The sequence below is a fragment of the Musa acuminata genome, chromosome BXJ1-6, assembly GCF_036884655.1.
Source record: "Musa acuminata AAA Group cultivar baxijiao chromosome BXJ1-6, Cavendish_Baxijiao_AAA, whole genome shotgun sequence".
Taxonomy (NCBI): Eukaryota; Viridiplantae; Streptophyta; class Magnoliopsida; order Zingiberales; family Musaceae; genus Musa; species Musa acuminata.
The window spans coordinates 15,036,088-15,056,771 of record NC_088332.1 but is presented as its reverse complement, the minus strand read 5'-3'; the positions used below and the strand labels follow the sequence as shown (position 1 = coordinate 15,056,771).

The window sequence follows — 20,684 nt, the reverse complement described above, 5'->3', positions numbered from 1 at the left end:
CGTAGAGATCTGACCGTCGATCTGGAGAGGTTCCTGATGTGGGTCGTCGGATCCAAGCTTTGACCAAGAGACGCCCGGTGCGACACTCTGGTTCATCGCATGTGCGTCGTGGCTAATTTATTGTGCTGTATTCCGCGACATCCCCTCATCCTTGTGCCCACCGTAAGTGTTTCTTTGGCTCGTTGACCTGTCAATAGGCTGGGATCCAAATAAGGTGACATAGTAAATACACAGGGCGAGACAAAATTGTTTCTACTTGAAAATGTTGGCGGCATCAATTGAAATCGAGTCGATTCGGACCGGCCCGGACCGGACCGGACCGGACGACCAGGTTAGATTAATTTTGACTTTTTTTGCGAAAGTCAATATGGGGTCAAAATTTCCGACTCGAATTGGCATGTTCAGATGTTCCTGAGAGATGGGAGGAACGGTGGGGCAGTCCATCAATCGAGTACGGAGGCAGGATTTGAGTAGGATTGGGCTCACTTCCAAGCCAAGACAGGTTTGGCCTTTTTGCCTCACTTTAGGAATATTAGTAGGATTTTATGTCTATTGCTACGTTCGAGTGGTCAGCTTATTGATGAATTAGGAATAGCAACTCGTACAACCTATATAAAAATTATAAAGTGAAGATTTACTTTTTATTTTTCATTTTAACATTTCTGCGCAGTATTATTATTTTTAATGTCTCCAACTAAACTATCCATTGAAATGGAGTTGCTTTATTTGACTATTTATATTTGATCAATTGTCTCTTTCTATTATTTAGAATCAAATCATTCGTTCAATTTGCAGTCACGATTAAGATGGTTAGAAATAAAAAAAATTATTAAATCTAATAATTCAATTATATTTTATATTTTTATATTAAATATTAGTTTATGCTGTATGATCGTTATTAATTTTTTATCATATGATTTTGGATTCGAATAAAAAAAAAATACTTACTAGTAAGTGTCATAAAAATGGGAAGATAAAAATAAAAGAAAAAGGAAAAAGCACCCGTAGAGTTGTCGACCAGAAATCGGGGGGAGGCGGACAGTTGTCGGGGACCGCGTCGCACCGGCCACACGCCCCGCCTCGGCGCCTCCGCCGCTCGGCCCATGTCCACAAAAAGAAACCGAGGGAGGGCGTGACCGTGCAGAACACGACGGAACCCTTGAAACCCCCCACGTCCAACGTCCAATCCTTCCGATTTCGGTTTCATCCTCATCCGCAATCCTCAGCATTTCGTGTCGGGAAGCCCTTACACCTCGATCTACATGGCGGGGGCTTCGGATCTTGCGGTGTCGCGCGGGTGGGGGCGGGGCTGGACGGTCGCTGGTGTGGGGAAAGGGTCGGGTGTTCGTGCTGTTGCGCTTCTCGATCCGAGCGCTAGATGTAGGGTTCCGGTCCGTCTTCAGGTTGGACTCCGACCTCGAACGAACCCTGTCTTTGTTCTTTTTTGGCTTAATTAGACACGATCTTCCTTTTCGTTTGATAAATTTCCGTTTCAGATGAACTAATAAAGCGAAATCGTCATCATTTGTTAATAGAATTACGGTTCTTTACGGACAAAAGTTGTGAACTTGTCGGCTAATTTTGTTTTTCCAACTCTTCCCCTTCCTATCAGTGATGAAAGTTTGTGTTTACCGTTGGAGCTGCTGCCCCCAAAACTTTCGTCCAGTTTCTTGTTCATGTTTAATTAGGGTCTAAGATTCTGGGTCATTCTTTGATTATCTTTTTTGCAAAATAAAATTAACAATAATTAAGGTATGGAGACTTGCAGTTTCATGTGAAAATTATTTTGTCTATCTAGAAATTTCAGCTGGATGTACTTTAATTCTAAACTTACAGTAATCACTGATATTCGTGTAAATGTTTGCCAAGAATTTGCTCTGATCTTATCTTTTACAATAAGCAATAAGCGTAATGTGTAAAACCGATATTTCAATATCTTGTGTTTACTAGGATAACTAGTTGGTGTGTTTTATTTGTCATCCTTCTATTTGTCTTTTAAAACAACAGTTTGGTAATTCTGATGCATGGAAAGTCTGAGTGGTTATTTCATTGGTGATGAGCACATTTCATCATAAATCATATTCTAATATTGGCATTGGTAGTGTTGGTACCAAGGAATGCAATTTTGGATACTGGACTTGCACTTGTTGATTAAGATCCATGTTTATGAGATCTGGTGTAGTTTTACACTGCCATTTGGTGACCTAATGCAAGCCTCCATCGTTTTTATCCGGGATTGGGCCCTAACAACATATATAAAAAAAATTATGTTGTTGAGATGAGAATATTGATGTGGATGTGTGGAGTTACTAAGAAAGATCAGAAAAAAATATTTTTATTCGTGAACAATTAGGTATCGTTTTGATCGAGGATAAAATGAGAAGGAGTAATGGTACGAGAAGAGATGGAGTAGTGGTATGAGGAGTGATAAAGGAAGACCTAGAAAGATTTTAGTAGAAACTATAAATAAAGATTTAAGTATTCTTGACTTAACTAAACATATGACTTTTTATAAATTTAAATGACAACAAAAGATCCATGTAGTCAACCTCGAATAATTGAGACTTTCGGCTTTGTTGTGGTTGTTGGACTTGTTCCAGTCAATGACCGGACTGATATTGGTTCAGTCCGCGTGTGTACCAATACATAGTATGTCGGGATGTACCATGGTCCAAGGAGAAAAAGGAAGAAGAAAGACAAAGGAGGAGGAAGAGGGTGGACAGACGATAGCATATGATGGTGGTCGAGCAATGAGGAGATGGAGAGGGCCTTTAAAAGATTAAATCCGCAAACTGGACCAGACTGGACTGGTCCAAAATGGGGTGGTCCATGTATTGGTTCATGCTCGTATCGGTAACCTCGAGTCACCAGAGATTGGTCTGGACGAAATCGAGTTTGTTGTTTGATGCAACCTTATGCTTATTATCATCATCACTGATTAGACGATTGGAAAAAGAGAACTAAATTTGTTTTCGTTACATTGAAGTCACATTTATTGTCATTTACATTCATATTTTGTTTGGTTGCAGGATTACACATGCCATGTTGGTCGATTTTCTCTACATGATCCAAAGATAAAATATGCTTCATCTCATCGAAGATTACATGCGTGCATGGCGTTAGTTGATGATAAAATTGTTCAGCCACCTAATGTTGTGAAACCTAACTTAGCACTGGTCAGTAATGAATTTATTAAGATTATGCATTATAATATTTAGAACATCGGAGCTAGCAGTGACATAGGAAACATCATTTTGCGTAAATACATGCAATATATACGATAAAGAATTTCTTATTATTGATCATAACGATTGTTTAACTTGATATTTCTTTTAATCTTATGCAGGCATATGATCTGGTCCAAGGAAGCCTTGTAAGCCAATTGCTAATTCAGTCTCCTATTGTTATGTTAGATGCTTATTTGCTTGTATCTTTGTCCTTGCATTTAATTTTTTGTTGGAGGCCACTACTCCAAATGGTCGAAGTTGATTAAGTCAGACGTAAATTGACTTAACTGCTCCGATTCATCTGAAGTTTCAACTGTATATCATTATTAGTTAGTTTTTGTTTATCAAAACAACCATTTGATTCGTTATTCGATCTTCTTATCAATTTGAATGAATTTGTGTGTCTATGTTGTTGCCATATTAACTTATTTGAAAAGTTGTGTTGTATTCACTTTTTAAGAGTTTCAAACTAAATTATATGATTTAGTGGAGTTATGTGTTGTATTCTCTTTCTATTTTGGAGTGCCCAGGTGGAATCCTTATTGACTACATAGTTTAAAAACTTACTACTTTTTGTGCAGGTAAGTTGGAATTCTTTTACGGACAAGTCAATACCTGATCCACCAACTGCTGTTCTCCTGCATGGAATTCTTGGTTCCAGGAAGAACTGGGGTGAGTAAGCTACTTAGGCTTACAAGTTGCTGACTTTGTTGATTTGAATTGTTTCTTAAAAGCTACCATAAGATAGTTATCTGCCTATTTCTTTATTGCTTTATTCAGTTTATGAAAGCATGATTTTGTTATCTTGGCCTGGTTATTATCTATCTTTCATTATTCTTATGCATTTAATTGAAAAAAATAGTGCAATGCTTTCCAGATTTCGTTTTCAGTAATGCCTATGCTTGGAATCCTGAGGCTTTGTAATTTGTCACAAATAACTATTATAGTGTAAAAAAAAAATCCATCCAAATATATATATTTATATATCATGATGGTGAAAGTGAAATTAGATGCAAAATTTCAGAAGTTATTCTATTCGGTTGATGCTGATGATTTGTGGTTAAAATATCACAGGGTCTTTTGCTAAGAGATTGGCGCAAGAGTTTCCGACGTGGCAGGTATGTCACAAACTACATAAAGCTTGACCAGCCTCGTAGCATCTGTCCACATGTTTGTTGATATCCAAACTCTGACCTAGATAATAGCTCCTCCACTGAGATAATATGCAGCTGTAGTAAACTTCTCTTTCTTCTTGTTTCTCCATGCCTTTACATGGACCGTTCTTTAGAAATGATTCCTTCCTACATCTAAGTGATACTTACATTACATCATTTTCTGTGAAATTGCTTGTCTTTGCATGTGTTCATAGCTAATGCAAGTCTATGCAGCATAGCATCTCTTTTAACTGTTGCTTGTCTTTTCAACATAAAGTTGAGTATTTAGTAGCATAAAGTTATTTTTATTTTTTTAATTTTGACAACCTCTAAATAAATATTGGTAGAAACACAAATACCTAATATCCTTGATAGTCCTCAAAGGATGCATCTTATCAATTATTTGTTCTTTTCTTTACACTTCTGTTGTTGCTATACTCTTTTAAATGCAGTTTCTTTTAGTTGACTTGCGTTGCCATGGTGAATCGGCATTGATAAAGAAAAATGGGCCTCATACTGTTGCCTCAGCTGCACTTGACGTTTTAAAGCTTGTAGGTATTTATAGCCGCCACTTAAATTTTGCACAGGTTATTTTCTGCATTTCACGCACTGTATTCAACTACTTGTTTTTACTTGGCGATATTTAGTATATTTTTATATCTTCTAAAAGGTTAAACATAGAGATCTAGTGTTGTCATGTCAGAATAATTTTTTTCTGAAAATCCACATAAATGGTAGATAATGATGTACCTGATGAGTGAGCAACTCAGATCCATGGATATTGGTCCAACTTATTACTGGCATGCAATAAACCATATTAAGTATGTCAATACTTTAAGCCTTCAATCAAGTCTTTTATATACTTCTTTTTGTTGATATATGCTGTATTTCAATATTATACATTACCAATTAAATCTGAGAGGGTTCAGTATGGTGTAGGAACTTGAGTTTTGATTCCTTGATCCATATAAGTATTGTATCTCAATGGTTATAGTACCAGCAAAATTAGTATCCGAAATTTGTTTTTTTTTATTCTTATTAGATATTAACTATTTGGTGCTTTGCTCTTTTGTTAAGCAATTACTTCTTAAATTTTCTTATTGTTAAATTTAACAAGAAAATTGTTAAATTTTCTTGTTGTTAACTCTTTTTTTATTATCTGATATTTTTATCTCAAAACAGGTTGCACAACTTAGAGTGACACCTCGTGTCTTAGTTGGCCACAGCTTTGGCGGAAAAGGTATTTCTTCACTATTTTGGTTGTTTATTGATGATCATTCAATTTGTGTACTCTAATGTTATTTGCATTATAATTGTCTTCTATCAGTGGCCTTAAGTATGGTAGAACAAGCTGCAAAACCTCTTGCTAGACCTGTCAGGGTAAGATCGTAGTTTACTTGATGCTTGCTTGTAAATATCTGTTTATACAATAATAACAACAACAACGAAGCCGTAAGTCTCAACTATTTAGGGTTGGCTACGTGGATTTTTTGTTGTCATTGAGATCTGGCAAAAGTCATATACTCAGTTAAGTTTAGAGTACTTAAATCTTTATTTATAGTTTCTATTAAAATATTTTTAAGTCTTCCTCTACCTCTTCTCATATCACTAACATTAATTATTTTCACTTCTTCTGATTATCGCATCTAGAGGTCTCATAAACACATGCTCGTACCATCTTAAACGATGTTCTCTCATCTTATGGTATATCGAAGCGATACCTAGTTGTTCAAGAATAAAGGTTTTTTTTTTCTTATCTTTTCTAATAACTCGATATATCCATCTCAATATTCTCATTTCAACAACACAAACTTTTTGTATTTGTTGTTTCTTAACTGCCCAACACTTGGATCCATAAAACATTATTGGTCTCACAACTATCTTACAATTTTTTTTTTAATCTTAAGGTATTCGATGATCACACAAGACTCCTGACGCCTCTTAGCATTTTAACCATACGGTTTTTTATTCTATGAATAATATCTTCATCGATCTCTTCATCTTGTTGACGATCTAAAATACCTGGAGCTTTTATTCAAAAAGATTTTTTGTCCATTCAACTTAATTATATATATATATATATATATATATATATAATCACTAAAATTCTATTTTTTTATATTCAATTTTAGTCCTACTTAATCTAAAATCTTTAATTTTTAAGACTTGCCACTATAGCTTAAGTTTATAATTAATTCCACTTAAGCGCTCATCAATTAAGACAATATCATCAATATATAACATATGTCAGGAGGTCTATCATATAAGTGACTAGTAAGTTCATTTATTATCAATGTGAAAAAGTAGGGACTTAATGCAGATCTTTGATGTAATCTTATGCTAATAGCAAACTCATCAAACACACTCCCTATAACATTAATATAATTAATAGATACACCTTTCTTTTCTAAAACCCATAATAATAAATCTTTAGGAACCCTATCATATGCTTTTTTTAAGTTAATAAAAATCATATGCAAATCTTTCCTTTTCTCTCTGTACTTTTTATTAATTGTCTTAATAAATAAATAGCTTTCATGGTTGATTTTCCAGACATAAAACCAAATTAATTTTTAGAGATATTTATTTTAAGCGTTATCCTACTTTCAATAATTTTTTCCTGAAGTTTTATAGTATGACTCATGAATTTAATTCCTCTATAATTTAAACAATTTTGTATGTCACTTTTATTTTTATAAATTGACACAAAAAAGCTCTTTCTTCATTCATCAAACATCCTTCCGAATTTTATAATTTTGTTAAATAAGTTAGTTAATTAAACTACTCTCTTGTCCCTTAAACGTTTCTAGATCTCAATAGGGATAACATCATACCTCATACTCTTTGTTATTTTCATCTTTTTTAATGCGTCTTTTATTTCATTAGCTCTAATTTTACAAGCAAAGCTATAATTATTAAATCTACCACTATTATTTATCGTTAAATCTAAGTCATGTGTGGAATATTCATTAAATAATTTATAAAAATAATTTTCTTTATCTTTCCTTAATCTCATTATCATTAACAAGTACTCCTTGATCTTCTCTTTAATGAATCGAATATTATCTAAATACTTATACTTTTTTTCCTTGACTTTGACGATTTGATATATTTCTTTTTCACCATCTTTAGTACCTAATTTATTATAAAAAATATCATAAGTAATTTAGAGCTTAAGTTCTTACCATCAAAAGCCATAAGAAAAATACATAATAAGTAAAAAGTTTGACATTATCTTAAAAGGTTTGGGTTCTTGATGCTACTCCCGGGAAGGTTCGAGCTGGAGGAGATGGTGAAGATCATCCTGGAGAATTGATTGCTTTTTTGAGTATGATGCCAAGGCAGGTGTGTTTCTTTGAAAAGAGTTCTTCTCATTGTCCCTAATGCAGAAGAAGTTATTGGTCCTATGCATACTGTTTGTAATTGAATTTTAAGTATACCAGTTTACCAACATATAAAAAATTCAATCATGTTATTGATATTTCTTGGAGCTGGGTTCTTACTTCTTAAAGCTTCTTGGAAGTAAATTCCTAGCTTACCTGTGAACTTCTAGGTTTAAAAATTGCTCACCAGCCCACAAAAATTAATCGATTGCTTTTGTTGTCATGATACAATGTGTTTTCTGTGGATTCTAATTCTTAGTTGCAAGATCTGTACACTTTAATACTTACATTCTTATCAGGTCTCTTCAAAGCAGAATGTTGTAGATGCTCTGATTCAGGAGGGATTTTCTACAGACATTGCCCGGGTATGAGTAACCTCAATGCTAACTCCCTTAGTTAACTACAGTTTCTTATATAAACTTGTACTCTGGAGCCTTGTATGTTCACACACATTCACCATCAAAATAACAGAGCATGTTGCCAGGATGTTAACTTGTTTTTTTGGTTTTATATGTTAAAATATGGCAATGTGGTTGTATTTTTCGAATGGTTCCTTAGACAAATGCTTCATATTATTCTCTTTCCAAATGGCAAAGACAGTATTAATTTTCGTAATGCCTATGCATTCATTTATTGTTATGTTCAACATGAGGTTATCTTAATGATTGTTGAGGATCTATCTAGATGAAAATTCGAGCATATCACCAATTAAGCTAAGTTTGAATGTGAGAACTTCGCTCTTATGTTATAAGAAAACCAACCTAATCTGGATCATTTTCAGGTAAAGATTCAATTTACTAAGTTATTTGACATGATGTGAAGTGTGAAGATTAACACTAAGCATAGCCTGTTATTTCCATGGTGTATGAGAAAAAATTGAAATTGATGCAGATGCCAGTTGATCCAGTTTACTTCTGAATGATGTAACAGCTCTCTAAAAGTACATCAACTTTGGTTGAAGACATGCTTTCTTTCTGTATTTTTTTTTTTCTTGCTTCTCTCAATACAAATATATTTTTGGTTTTATAGGCTGTGAATTGGTCCTTGTGGCCATAGAGAAACTAGAGTAAACATGCTAAAGCTAGAGTATAAATGAAAATCAAACATCTAGTTGTTACCGTCAGGTATATGCTACACTAGGAGACACCTAGTGTATCTTTAATTGAAATTTTGAATAAAAGGTATAGTTTAAGTATTCTGCTTTGGTTACCGCCATCGGTTTCTAGTTAATGTATCATCCATTGAGCATGATCTTTTTATAATGTTCTTTTCCTAGTGGATGGCCACAAATCTCCGGCCAGTTAGTCAACCTGGTTCACCATCATCAGGCTTCTCATGGATTTTTGACCTCAAGGGCATTGCTGACATGTACAAGTCCTACGAAGAAACAAATTTATGGTATAGAAACATTGTTTCTAGTTCACACTGTCACATAAATATCATTAGCAATTCCTTATGTCTGATCTACATATTGGCAGGGAAACCGTGGAAAATGTCCCTCGTGGTGTTCATGTGAATTTTTTGAAGGCTGAGAGAAGCTTACATAGATGGGCTCTTGAAGATCTTCGAAGAATTCGTGCTGCAGAAGAATTGGCTGCAGATGAGGGAGCTGGGGTTCAGCTACATGTTCTTGAAGATGCTGGTCACTGGGTATGTTTCCTACATTCTTGTGTCATTATGTTTCTCACCATTGTTATCGATGTCCTGTTGTTTGGGAATGTTCTGCAATTTGTCTGCTAGACAATGAAGAGTAATTGAAAAAAAAGAAAAAATAAATCCAAAGGTGGAAAATCATCATGAAGGATATTGTTGGTTTTGGTCCCACAAATGCTGTACATTTATAATGTTCCAAATGAGCTCCACTAGAGTTATCTTCTATCCTAGGTATTTCACGGATCAAGGAATATTTGACGAGAAAATGTTGTAGGCATATATTTAATCATTAGCATATAGTTAGCAAGTTCCTGTGCACTTGACATGTAATGTTTTTTGCTTTCAGGTGCATGCTGACAACCCTGATGGGCTCTTTAGGATCCTCTCGTCTTCCTTTCTGGGATTGAGAACACAATAGCAGGAACTCACATGATTGTATCAAAATGGTCACCTTGGGGAGCAACACTGGTAGGCTATTAGTATGACTTTTATGAGTTTTCGCATTGACAATGTTTTCCTCATCTGCATGATTTAATTGATTAATATATCTTTTCTTCATCCTTACCTTTTAGTTTGCATTTTGTAACATGTTTGCTACTAATGATAGTTGTTCATTGTATACACACCTTTTTGGTTGGTTCAGAAACAACTTATGATATATTAAATTCCTTTTCGGCCATGCTTCAGCTTGTATCATCTGTAGTTTGAACAGTTTTGTTTGAAGCAATTATTTTGCACCTAAAGCTGAATACAATTGGGTGATTACCGAATGTGATATCCGCTCTCGATTAATGTAGAACTTCTCTGATGATTTGTGTTTGGAGAAATTGTTACAATATATTGTGTTGTAGCTCATTCAACATTTATCTGTATTTCTTCTGTAAAAGCTCAAGATTATCGACATTGTTAATTTTTCTAGGTTTTCTAATGCACAAACAAACATGTTGTTCCAAGTACATAATTCCAGAGAGCAGTGATTAGTATCATTATCTGATGGTTGTCATTTGAGACTACTGCACAATCATGCTTCTAATGCACAAACAAACATGTTGCTCCAAGTACATAATTCCAGAGAGCAGTGATTAGTATCATTATCTGATGGTTGTCATTTGAGACTGCAGCACAAATATTTCTAATGCACAAACAAACATGTTGCTCCAAGTACATAATTCCAGAGAGCAGTGATTAGTATCATTATCTGATGGTTGTCACTTGAGACTGCTGCACAAACATGTTTCTAATGCACATACAAACATGTTGCTCCAAGTACATAATTCCAGAGAGCAGTAATTAGTATAATTATCTGATGGTTGTCATTTAAGACTACTGCACAACAATGCATGCAAACTCATCAGGGAACGAAATTTATTTGATATGGCTTCTGATGACAGTTTGGTCAATTTATCCTATTATTTCATAGAAAGAGGAGAAGAAACACATGGATGCATGGAACAGAATGGCATCTTGTGGGCTTTAGGCAGGCCAAATACCTAAAGCCTAAATGATCAAGCTAAGACATGACTTTCTTCTCGGATTCACTGTACATTGCTGCATCCCCCATCTGGTGAACTTTGATTCGAATGCTTCGGTCATGATTGCTGTGTTGTAAACTTGGTTTCTAAGAAGAAGAACAAACTTGGTTGGCCTAGAACCCGACCAACTCAGACTCAATCCACACTAAATTGTCTAATAAATCTCAGGGAATCGACATGGTGATTGATTTGTGTTTAGATTATGTGATTCCTAATTTAGTCTCTTCAATACTCAAGTTAGATGTGATTCCTAATTTAGTCTCTTCAACATTCAAGTTAGATCCTGAACTCAAGTTAGATGTGATTCCTCATTGAGTCTTTTCAACACTAAGTTAGATCCTGAAGTGACGTACAAGAAAAGAAAAAAAAAAGGTAGAGATGAAGAGGATCTAACCTCAATAATTATGATCTAACTGGCTTTTTAAAGTTAGTCCCTTGTGTTTGCTAGTGGTCAGGAATCAATCACGACCGACCATATAACAAACATATGGTAAGAGGAGAAGAACAGCAACACAATAAAGCAAAAGCCCACATTGTAAAATGAAACAATCATCAGTCGGCAACAATGCACAGAATAAAAGTGCACTTACAGGGAATCCGATTCAATAAAGCTGAGCCAAAGGAAGGGTTTCCCAAGGAATCGCAAGAATATGGGCAAGAAGGTGACAGACGAGACCATGTGTGGCAATCGAGTTTAGGGTTTTGTTGAGACGGGTCACACGAAGAGTTCATCTCGTGCTCAACAGCACGAAGATGGTGAGGCCGAGCCTTGACTTGGTTTTACGAATCCAACTGATCTGTCCCACATCAATCCTTGGACCGGGTCTTAAACCCACCAGCTTGTTGAGCCAAGTATGAGCTTTCACTTGCTTAATCCAAACAAACAACAATACCGGGTCTAGTGGTAATGGATCAAACTAACTTATCCATTACGCCACCTTGCAGCTCAAGTATTGCAGGTGGTGTCCCCGACAAGAATTGCTTTATGTTGCTCATCCAAAAGAATTCAACCAAGGCTCACAAGATATAAACCAGCCGTTTCTTACAGATATATCTGGTGAATGATATGACTTCCCATGGGAATTATGAGAGTCTGCAGATTACTAGCATTTGAGCAACACAATCCCTATTAGATTCGTTGTACATCTATGTGGAGCAGCACCTAGTTTGTGTACTGCTTGTATCAGACCCTGAAACCACAATTGTGCTCCCTTCTTTGATTCCTTCTGTAGGAGGCTGAGTTGACGACGCCAAGGACTTCTTACTGATGATCCGATATATCTCCGCGAGAACGATCTGAAAGGCCTTCTCCACGTTTGTGGCCTCGAGCGCAGAGGTCTCGACGAAGGAGAGACCTTCCTTCTCAGCGAAGCTCTGTGCGTCCTCGGAGGCGACGGCGCGAAGATGTTTGAGATCAGTCTTGTTGCCGATGAGCATGACCACGATGTTGGCGTCGGCATGATCACGCAGCTCCTTGAGCCACCGGTCGACATTCTCGAAGGACTTCGGTTTGGTCACGTCGTAGACGAGCAGTGCACCAAGAGCACCGCGGTAGTAGGCACTGGTAATTGCCCGGTATCGTTCCTGGCCTGCTGTGTCCCATATCTGTGCTTTCACTGTCTTGCCTTCTACCTGAGAAAGGTAAGAAGAGGTGGAAAAAATACCAAGTGAAAAGGATAACATATTGAAGAAATGAAAACAAATAGGCATTCAAACCATCAACATACTATAAAGAATGTAGCTTAAATTTCCATTTGACCTTTCTACATGAAAACATATCTAGAAGGTCGATGACTGTCTACAAAAAATAATTCAAGACCAATCCAGTTGCTACATTATTAACTCTTACTTCTTGTAGATTTGCTCAACAACTTAGTTTATCCTCCATACCCTTCTACATCACCATGATCATTATGAATCATAGTTACTGCAAGAGATGCTAATGAGAAATCAAATAAAACAAAAAGTAGTAGTACTACATCAAGAAAGGAATGGTTAGATCAGTGAGGACATTTGAAATGTGCAACAAGCAAAAGAGAAGAAAGATTAGTCGCAAAATCTAAGTACCATTTTACAAGACACATCTTGTTTATTATGATGAGTTACATAACAATGACACGATTTTTGCTAAAGTAACAAATATGATATTTGTATATGTTAACACCCATATTAATCGATTCACATCTTTGTGAATGTCACTACCTCTTGAGTTTAGATGTTTGATCCAAAGTTGCAAGGTAAAAATGAAGCCTATATTAAGATTGTGAAACTAGGTTTCAATTAGACAATTTAAATGGATTTTTAAGTGTGTCCATTACTACTTTCATCTAAAACATACCAGAATAAGTGAAAGAAATATAAGGTTCAGCAATTGTTTGTCAAGACCAATTAAAGACTTCCAGGTTCAGCCTTCTCATGAACATTACATGGCATGCAGAGAACTATGAGAACAGAGCAGACTAAAGTATAGATTGGAGAAGGAGAGATGCCAAGATTACTGGCAAACTAACTGCAACTTTCACCATCAAATCAAGACTACCATATTGATTTGTGTATTCTGTAAAAAGTCAAATTATCTTCTAATATGTGTTAACCTGTTATTTCAAATACTAACAATGAAGATTAGTAAGAGAGAAATCCAGATAAAATTTTCAAGTCATGCAGGAAATTAACCAGAGGCAAATACTGACACCAAGCAAAGAGAAAATACTGATTCCTTATGGAGACAGTTCTTTTTGCTGGAAAGGCAAAGGCAGAAAAGCAGAATTGATATGTCAAACCAAGACTTGGGTAAAAGATAACAATCTAGGAAATTTCAAGTATCACAGTAGACATGTCAACCAAATATTTACAAACAATAGGGTCTTAACAAACTAATAGGCAACATTCATTACATAAAAGTACAACCGAGAACTTTATATAAAGAAATGAACTATGTAATCTACCTGATGATTTTCCAAGAAAAAAGAAGAAATCATGCATTGATATTGTAATTCCAGCCACAACCGAGCCACTTGTTTGGATATCTTGGTGGGGTCTCAGAAGGGTTTACTAGAGATAAAATCCAGAGCAACTACCCATATATCCCAAGAGAAGGAAAAAAAGAAGAACAAGTATCTTGTTTCTTGTCAAATTGTGAATTTTCTGTCTGAAGAGAACCTCCTAGTTTGCAAATTCAATCTCCACATACATTTACCATCATTTGGCATGTTCGCTTACAGGAAATCTAGGGCTGCTCAATTTTTATGCCAGAATTCAAGTAAATTTATCCATGAAGCTCCACTAGATGACAATGAAATTAAGAGAGAATAGTCAACTCAACAAATCCTTACTATGAAATTAATTCAATTTGAACCATGGCTACTAGAAATACCAATCAAGAAACGAGTTTTGGATTCAAGGAATCAGTAAATCCAACTAAGGAACTTCAAATTGAGTCACGGTTACTGGCTGGAAATAACAATCAAAAAACGAGTTTTGGATACAAGAATCAGTAAAATCAGAAAAAGAACCAAAATTTCCATCAAAATTGGCATGTCTGCATGTTCAGAGTCGGATCAGGCTCAGAGAAACACATACAACTCGGGAAATAAATGAGATAAGAGAACATGTCGCGGGAGATTCATCGAAGCGACGGAGGGACATCAAAGCGGACCCACTTTGCAGCTCGCAGAGGGAATTAGAGAAGGGACTGGACCTGGAGGGTTCGTGTGGCGAATTCGACGCCGATGGTGGACTTGGAGTCGATGGAGAAGTGGTTGCGGGTGAAGCGGGAGAGGAGGTTGGATTTGCCGACGCCGGAGTCGCCGATCAGCACCACCTTGAACAGACAATCGTACTCATCTTCCAGCCCCCCTCGCCTCGCCATCTCCCTCCGTCTGTCCTCCATCTCCGTCGTCGAGGTTCGTTCCGTTGTGCTTCACACGCCATCGGCTTCCAATAAATCTATCTCCCCCAGTCTAACTAACAACCCGCGTGGTGGTTCGACGTCTGGTGGGGCTCGATGTGGGACCCGCCGATCGCTCGTCTGAGAACAAAGCAGGTAGGTGGGAAATAAAAGAGTACCACTCCTGAGATTAGAGCCGTTGACTTTTTAAATTGGGACATGATTGGTTACATGATCGATTCCTCCGAATCTACACCACGACGTACGTATGTATGCGTCCACGTATACGCTCGTGTCTATTCATTCAAGTGTTTGCCTCTTTATTTATTTATTGCTGTCGACAAGAGGATATTTTTATCGATTGGCTGCAAGTTGATAATAGTTTTGTTTGCAGAACAATGAATTCTAAAGCTCTAATTCAAGTGTTAATCATGATTTTGCAAGATTCAAAGCTCTAATTCAAGTGTCATGTTTGGATAATGTACAAGAGATACCCGACAAGACAAGGGTTTGGATAGCTGAGGAGGATGATGAACATGAAGATTGAAAGCAACATGCATTGCTGCAAGTTGGAATTGGTGTACCTGTTGATTGATTGATGGTAGTATGATATGTACCGATTGATATTTATTGGTATGGTATGTCGATACGTACCGATGGTTAAAAAAAATTGATAAAAAATAATTTTTAAAATTTTTTAAAAATAATTTTGTATTATATTTCGAACTGTCTTTCCGTTGATGTTAAATTATTTATAAATAAATAATTTAAATTATTAGATTATTTATTAAATAATTTAAGCTTTTAGATTCAAATGATTTAGATAATCAATTGATAGATATATTTGGTTCTATTACAAAAAAATAATAATCAAACTCCACAAATGGTGGATCGGGATCATCGATCTTATGTATTTATATATTAATTTGATATGTTTGTTGGATTCAATTCTAAAATTATTCTCACAATATAGTATATTGATACTTCGTATGTTATTGGTGTATTAATATGGTGATAATCATAATTTGATCATCATGAACCACATATGTCTCAGACAAGTATGATTGTAACATGTATCAGTATGGAGCATAGAAAATAGTAAAACTTCTATTTTTATCACTGATTTATTATTTTGTATCATAAGATTGATTACCATATTATTGCTCTAAAAAGAATGATCAATTATTATTATTATTTTACTTAGAGAAAAATGATCAACTATCACGTAGATCCATGATATGAATTTTGGATGTCATACATAAAATATTACTTCTTAGTTCATATATCACCCTTAAACTATGTAAACATCGTTATCACTGTTATCCATGTCACTACTGTGTCTCTAGATTGAATGATTACTATCACGTAGAATTAGTCTTGGGGCTTCTTTAGCTTTCCAGTAGAATTAGTCGAGGCACCGATCTCTTGAAGGTATACAGTGAACGTCCAATGCTGAAGCTGACCAGTTTAGGTTGAAAAGGGAGAGTAATAAATCAGGTGGAGACAATAGAATTGATGATTACTAACAGTGCTTGCATGAAGTGGCAACCTACATCAATCACGAAATCCATCTTCTTCCTCTGTCTGTCTCCAAGACTGCACACATCCTAAAAGTGCAGCATTGGACAAACGTCCTTTGCAGTAACTCTCGATCATTGCCACAAGTGTAGAGATCATTGGATCTGTTAGAACAGCTCACAGGTAGCTGAAAAGAATACTGATGGACTAGAAAGTCAGCAGACTGTTCTCCATTGTACTGCTTTCTAGTGTTGTAGTTGGGCATCAGATAGTTATCCAACTAGTAATTGCTTCTCATTCCCACTAAGAAGATGCAGTGATCTATGGAGTTGGCAACAACATCAGCACCCAAGTTTTCAGTAATATGATAGAGAGCTTAAGGTTGCCATGGCGAGAGAGAGAGAGAGAGAGAGAGAGAGGATGGCTACTCTTTCTATAGTTGCTTTTTTCCCACTATATATATATATATATATATATATATCTTTTGTATTCCGATAATTAATTCAAAAATAAGATTCATAGTTTTTTAGCTTCACCCGTCATTCGACTTCTTAATATCTGCACTCCTAAAATTATGCTAATTTTTTATTATTTTTGGATCCGAGTCAGGTCTAAATCCGACCCGATAGTAAAATTTCCGACCCAATTCGTCCGATACCATGAAGTCTTACTCACTTTTTTTTCTACTGTGTTCCGTATCCGCCTTGTTATTGGATATTTCTAGGGCCCCACAAGTGGGCACCACATAATATATTGTGACGCGTCAGACATTGATTGCGTATGAGCGTTCCGTTACAATGGTTATAACGGGAACAGTCGTACCGTCATTAACCCTCTTCGGCTTCCGAGATCAGCCGACGGAGAGAGACTGAGAAGCGATTGGAAGAAAGAGAGCAGGTAGCTAATGGCTGAAGGCTCAGATTCGTCGGCGATGGGGTTCTTGGGGAGGCACTACGAGGAGGTGAAGGAGCACTGGAAGAATAACTTTGCTTTCTTGGACTACTACAAGAAGACATTCGGCCGCAGGAAGCCGCTCCCCAAGTGGACCGATGCCGACGTCGAGGAGTTCATCGCCTCCGATCCCGTCTACGGCCCCCAGGTTTCACTTGATCGCTCAATCTCTCCTACCTTTCTTACACTTCTTCTTTTACCCTTTTAGTTCGGCCTGTTTGTTTCCATTCCGTTCTTGTTCTTGCCCGATCTAGTCTCTGGAAGGAGCACTCGGTCGATCGAGATTTTCTTTTTGTTTTAGATATTCACGTTTCCTTTTGTCCATGCCATGATTTGGGTCCCGCGATAGAAAAGGCTTCGATTTTTTTTCCCCCTTGATTAGGGTTTAATTTGTTTTTCTATGATCGCAATTGACGAGTTCAGTTATGTAGCTTGTATGATCTTTTATGCACGTTCTTATTTGATGCGCTTTTGTTCGGCAGCTGATGATTAATTTCTCATGTGCCTTTTCCCTCCTTTTCTCTTTTTTCCCTTTGATTTCTAACTGCATTTCTCTTTTTTCGGATTGTTCAGTGGTTATCTATATGTTAGTTTTGATTTCTTTCAGTTGAAGGATATAAGGGAATCGAGGAAGTATGCAATTTTTGGAGCTCTACTTGGTGCAGCACATCTAGGTGGAGTTTCCTTGAGATACTCTAAGAGCCCTCATGGTAACATATTCCGTTCTTGCCTAACACTTCCTGGTGACAACATTATTTGGACCTTGAACTACTCGACTCTTTTCTTATAAAATTATTCTAAACCTTATAACTCGAAGAATTTCTTATGATTGTTTTGCCATTTGAATCCGAAGAGTATTTAAACCAATCTGAACCAAGGTTTTACAAATGTGAGTTAACATGTATAGCACATAGGAGAATTTTTATATTTTGATTTGTTAAACAAATTAATGGATTGTAAAAAAAGGCTTTAATCTCATGTTCTTTTGAATAGAGTGTCATAAAAGGCCTATATTAATATTAGTGGGCTGTATAATTTATATCCTTGATCTATGTAACTCTATAATTTTGAATTCTTAAGAGGTGACATAGGTTCCTAGCATAACGAGGGTGGATTATGAGAATTGAGATCTAATGAGATTAAAGAGGAACTTCTAAATAACGGTAATTTCCCCCACATCCCAGGGATGATGCAATGATGCACCTGACCTGGGGACCTAAGCAAATTATTTGAATTGTACAAAAGTCATTTGCAACATGAAAACATGTGAGAAGAGTTGAAAATATGAGCTATGCGAAGAGAAAAAACAAAAGACTTCTGGGAACTCTTTTAACTCTACATCATCCGGTAATGAGTGGTGTCAAATATTGTATCATCCCAACCATCTTAAATCAAATGATCTTGTACAAAGAATCCTGCAATCCACGTAGTCAAAATCTCGTCTCACAGCACATCATAACTTCCATAAAGAGTTTTCAAGAATACACACAACCCCTAAATAGAATAAGCCATGTACACTATAATAAGCATCTTAAGTTTCATCAGACATGATAACCAAATGTCTTTTGAAATCCAATGCCTTAATTCTGATCTATAAATTGTATGAAAAATCTCACTGTTTGTTTCTGTAAATCAGTGAAAAATCAGCATTTGATAATCTAGTCTGGTTTATATTGGCAGCACTTTTCTTCGAAATGCATTTTTAAGCTTTTTGTGCAAGGAAGAGCCCTTCTTTTGTAATGTTGTTTTCAGAAACATCTAGTAATAAGGGATATTATTATGTGACAAATCTAAAAAGACAGCTTCAGGAGCTGCTAAAAGTAGCTTCTTGCTCAAGCTTTTGTGTTTTTGGTGGCATGGCTCGGGTCGATTTCCCATAATGAGCAGAAAGGTCTGTCTATAACCTGATCTTTTACCAACAGGTCATGATTTTTGATATAATCCATTGGCAAAATTTGTTGGTTGGTGGATTGACCACTGCTTTATATGCAAAACTAGTGAAATCTGTGGGTGTGGTATGGTTGGATCAGTCAGATGAATCCCCATAAGACGAATAGCTTTGACACAATCCCAACTGTTTTTTTGGTGTGTCATCCAGTCTGACAATTGGGTTTGTCTAAAAATCACTGGTTATATTTATTTCCATAGTCTTACGTGAGGACTTTCATAAGTGTAAACTGATTTAGTACAATTTAATTGATATCAAGATTCAAGAAAACAAGCACATGACCTGTCCAGTGACTCAGTCACCTGCATATCAGATCTGCTGCATAATAATTTCTGATGACATGGGATTTTGAATATGAATGTTGCCTTATAATTACATCAAAAAAGTTTTGACATCTGTGAAAGCCTGTAAAAGAAGAAAACATAACTCAACCAAACTTTTTTTCAGATGTTATTTTCCTTGGAACACTTGGTTCTTTCTTATGTCATCAAAATACATGGATATTTAAATAATTGGAGCTACCATTATTGTTTTTTTCTGTTTTTTTGTTTTGTTTTATATGGTGAATTGCTGCAGGCTTTGTTTTGGCTACTGGGTTTGGAGCCCTCTGTGGTGGTGTCTTGGGACTGGAAGTTGCTGAACATTGGAAGCAGCTCTACAAGATTGATAAGCAGGCTGCGAATCTCAGGTTCCTTTACTGGTGGGAGGACAAAACTCTAGGTCAGTGATATCCTCTTTGCTTAACATATAAAGTTAATCTGCTAGAAAAGCCTTGTCTACCCAACAAGTGGTCTATTTAACAACTGGGTCCTTCTCTTGGTCCAAAAATTCTTCAAAAGGTAAACTATTGGTTGCAATGGTACCTGCAATTATATCATAGAATTGATCTCTAGGATCCCTGGTGTATTTGTCAGGCAAAGTTATCACTGGTACAACCAGAGAAGGTCAAAGTTAATACTTGGACAATGGTCTCATGAGGCTGCGGATTGAACGTAGGAAAATACATGCTGTCAAATAGGACCTCATTCTAGTTGAGAGCATTAGTTTTTGGTCCTACCTGCAATAAAATGGTTCACTACTTTTTCTTCCTCTGATTCTGTCCACCATTTTTTATGCTGTGTCGGTTAATCTTTTTCTTTTACTGACCAATTAATTAATGTGGTTGTCTTAAGTATTTTACTTAACTATGTTTCTTCTTATTCTTAGACTTCAATGCTCATCTACAGGAAATCAAAGAAACTGATCTTTGCTCAGGCAGCTTAATCTCTTGCTTGTTGAAATCACTTGACGGAGTGAAGCCTTCTCAGAAAGTAGTAAAATAATTTCCCCTTTTCAGAATAAAATAGTAGCTGTGATGTTGACGTCCAGTTAAACTGAGCATTTTGGACATTGAACGAAATTTATATCCTCATGATTCCATTAATGTTCTCCA

General features: G+C 36.2%; 3 protein-coding genes across 5 annotated transcripts; 2 read left to right on the top strand and 1 right to left on the bottom strand.

The window, feature by feature from the left end:
* The first annotated feature begins 22 nt into the window (after positions 1-22).
* Positions 23-10,096, top strand: LOC135676475 (uncharacterized). 3 transcript variants are annotated; one of them, XM_065187695.1, is made up of 15 exons: positions 23-162; positions 235-331; positions 406-502; positions 3,030-3,176; positions 3,347-3,373; positions 3,809-3,899; positions 4,302-4,345; positions 4,834-4,932; positions 5,564-5,621; positions 5,709-5,761; positions 7,625-7,726; positions 8,064-8,129; positions 9,041-9,162; positions 9,243-9,414; positions 9,764-10,096. In XM_065187695.1, exons 3-15 carry the CDS (start codon positions 419-421, stop codon positions 9,833-9,835), a joined length of 1,137 nt encoding a protein of 378 aa, XP_065043767.1. In that variant the 5' UTR covers positions 23-162; positions 235-331; positions 406-418; the 3' UTR covers positions 9,836-10,096. The 3 variants fall into 3 exon arrangements, with proteins under 3 accessions (XP_065043767.1, XP_065043766.1, XP_065043768.1); XM_065187694.1 differs by lacking the exons at positions 23-162; positions 235-331; positions 406-502 and adding an exon at positions 992-1,403; XM_065187696.1 differs by lacking the exons at positions 23-162; positions 235-331; positions 406-502; positions 7,625-7,726 and adding an exon at positions 992-1,403.
* Positions 10,097-11,974: 1,878 nt separating this feature from the next.
* LOC135676474 (ras-related protein RABA2a-like) lies at positions 11,975-14,877 on the bottom strand. The gene is made up of 2 exons (XM_065187685.1): positions 14,647-14,877; positions 11,975-12,581 (listed from the first exon to the last, which is right to left on the bottom strand). The coding sequence occupies exons 1-2, from the start codon at positions 14,836-14,838 to the stop codon at positions 12,096-12,098; spliced, it is 678 nt and encodes a 225-aa protein (XP_065043757.1). The 5' UTR covers positions 14,839-14,877; the 3' UTR covers positions 11,975-12,095.
* Positions 14,878-17,178: 2,301 nt separating this feature from the next.
* On the top strand, positions 17,179-20,684 carry LOC135584279 (succinate dehydrogenase subunit 6, mitochondrial-like). The gene is made up of 4 exons (XM_065187684.1): positions 17,179-17,452; positions 17,912-18,014; positions 19,829-19,972; positions 20,479-20,684. The coding sequence occupies exons 1-4, from the start codon at positions 17,258-17,260 to the stop codon at positions 20,493-20,495; spliced, it is 459 nt and encodes a 152-aa protein (XP_065043756.1). The 5' UTR covers positions 17,179-17,257; the 3' UTR covers positions 20,496-20,684.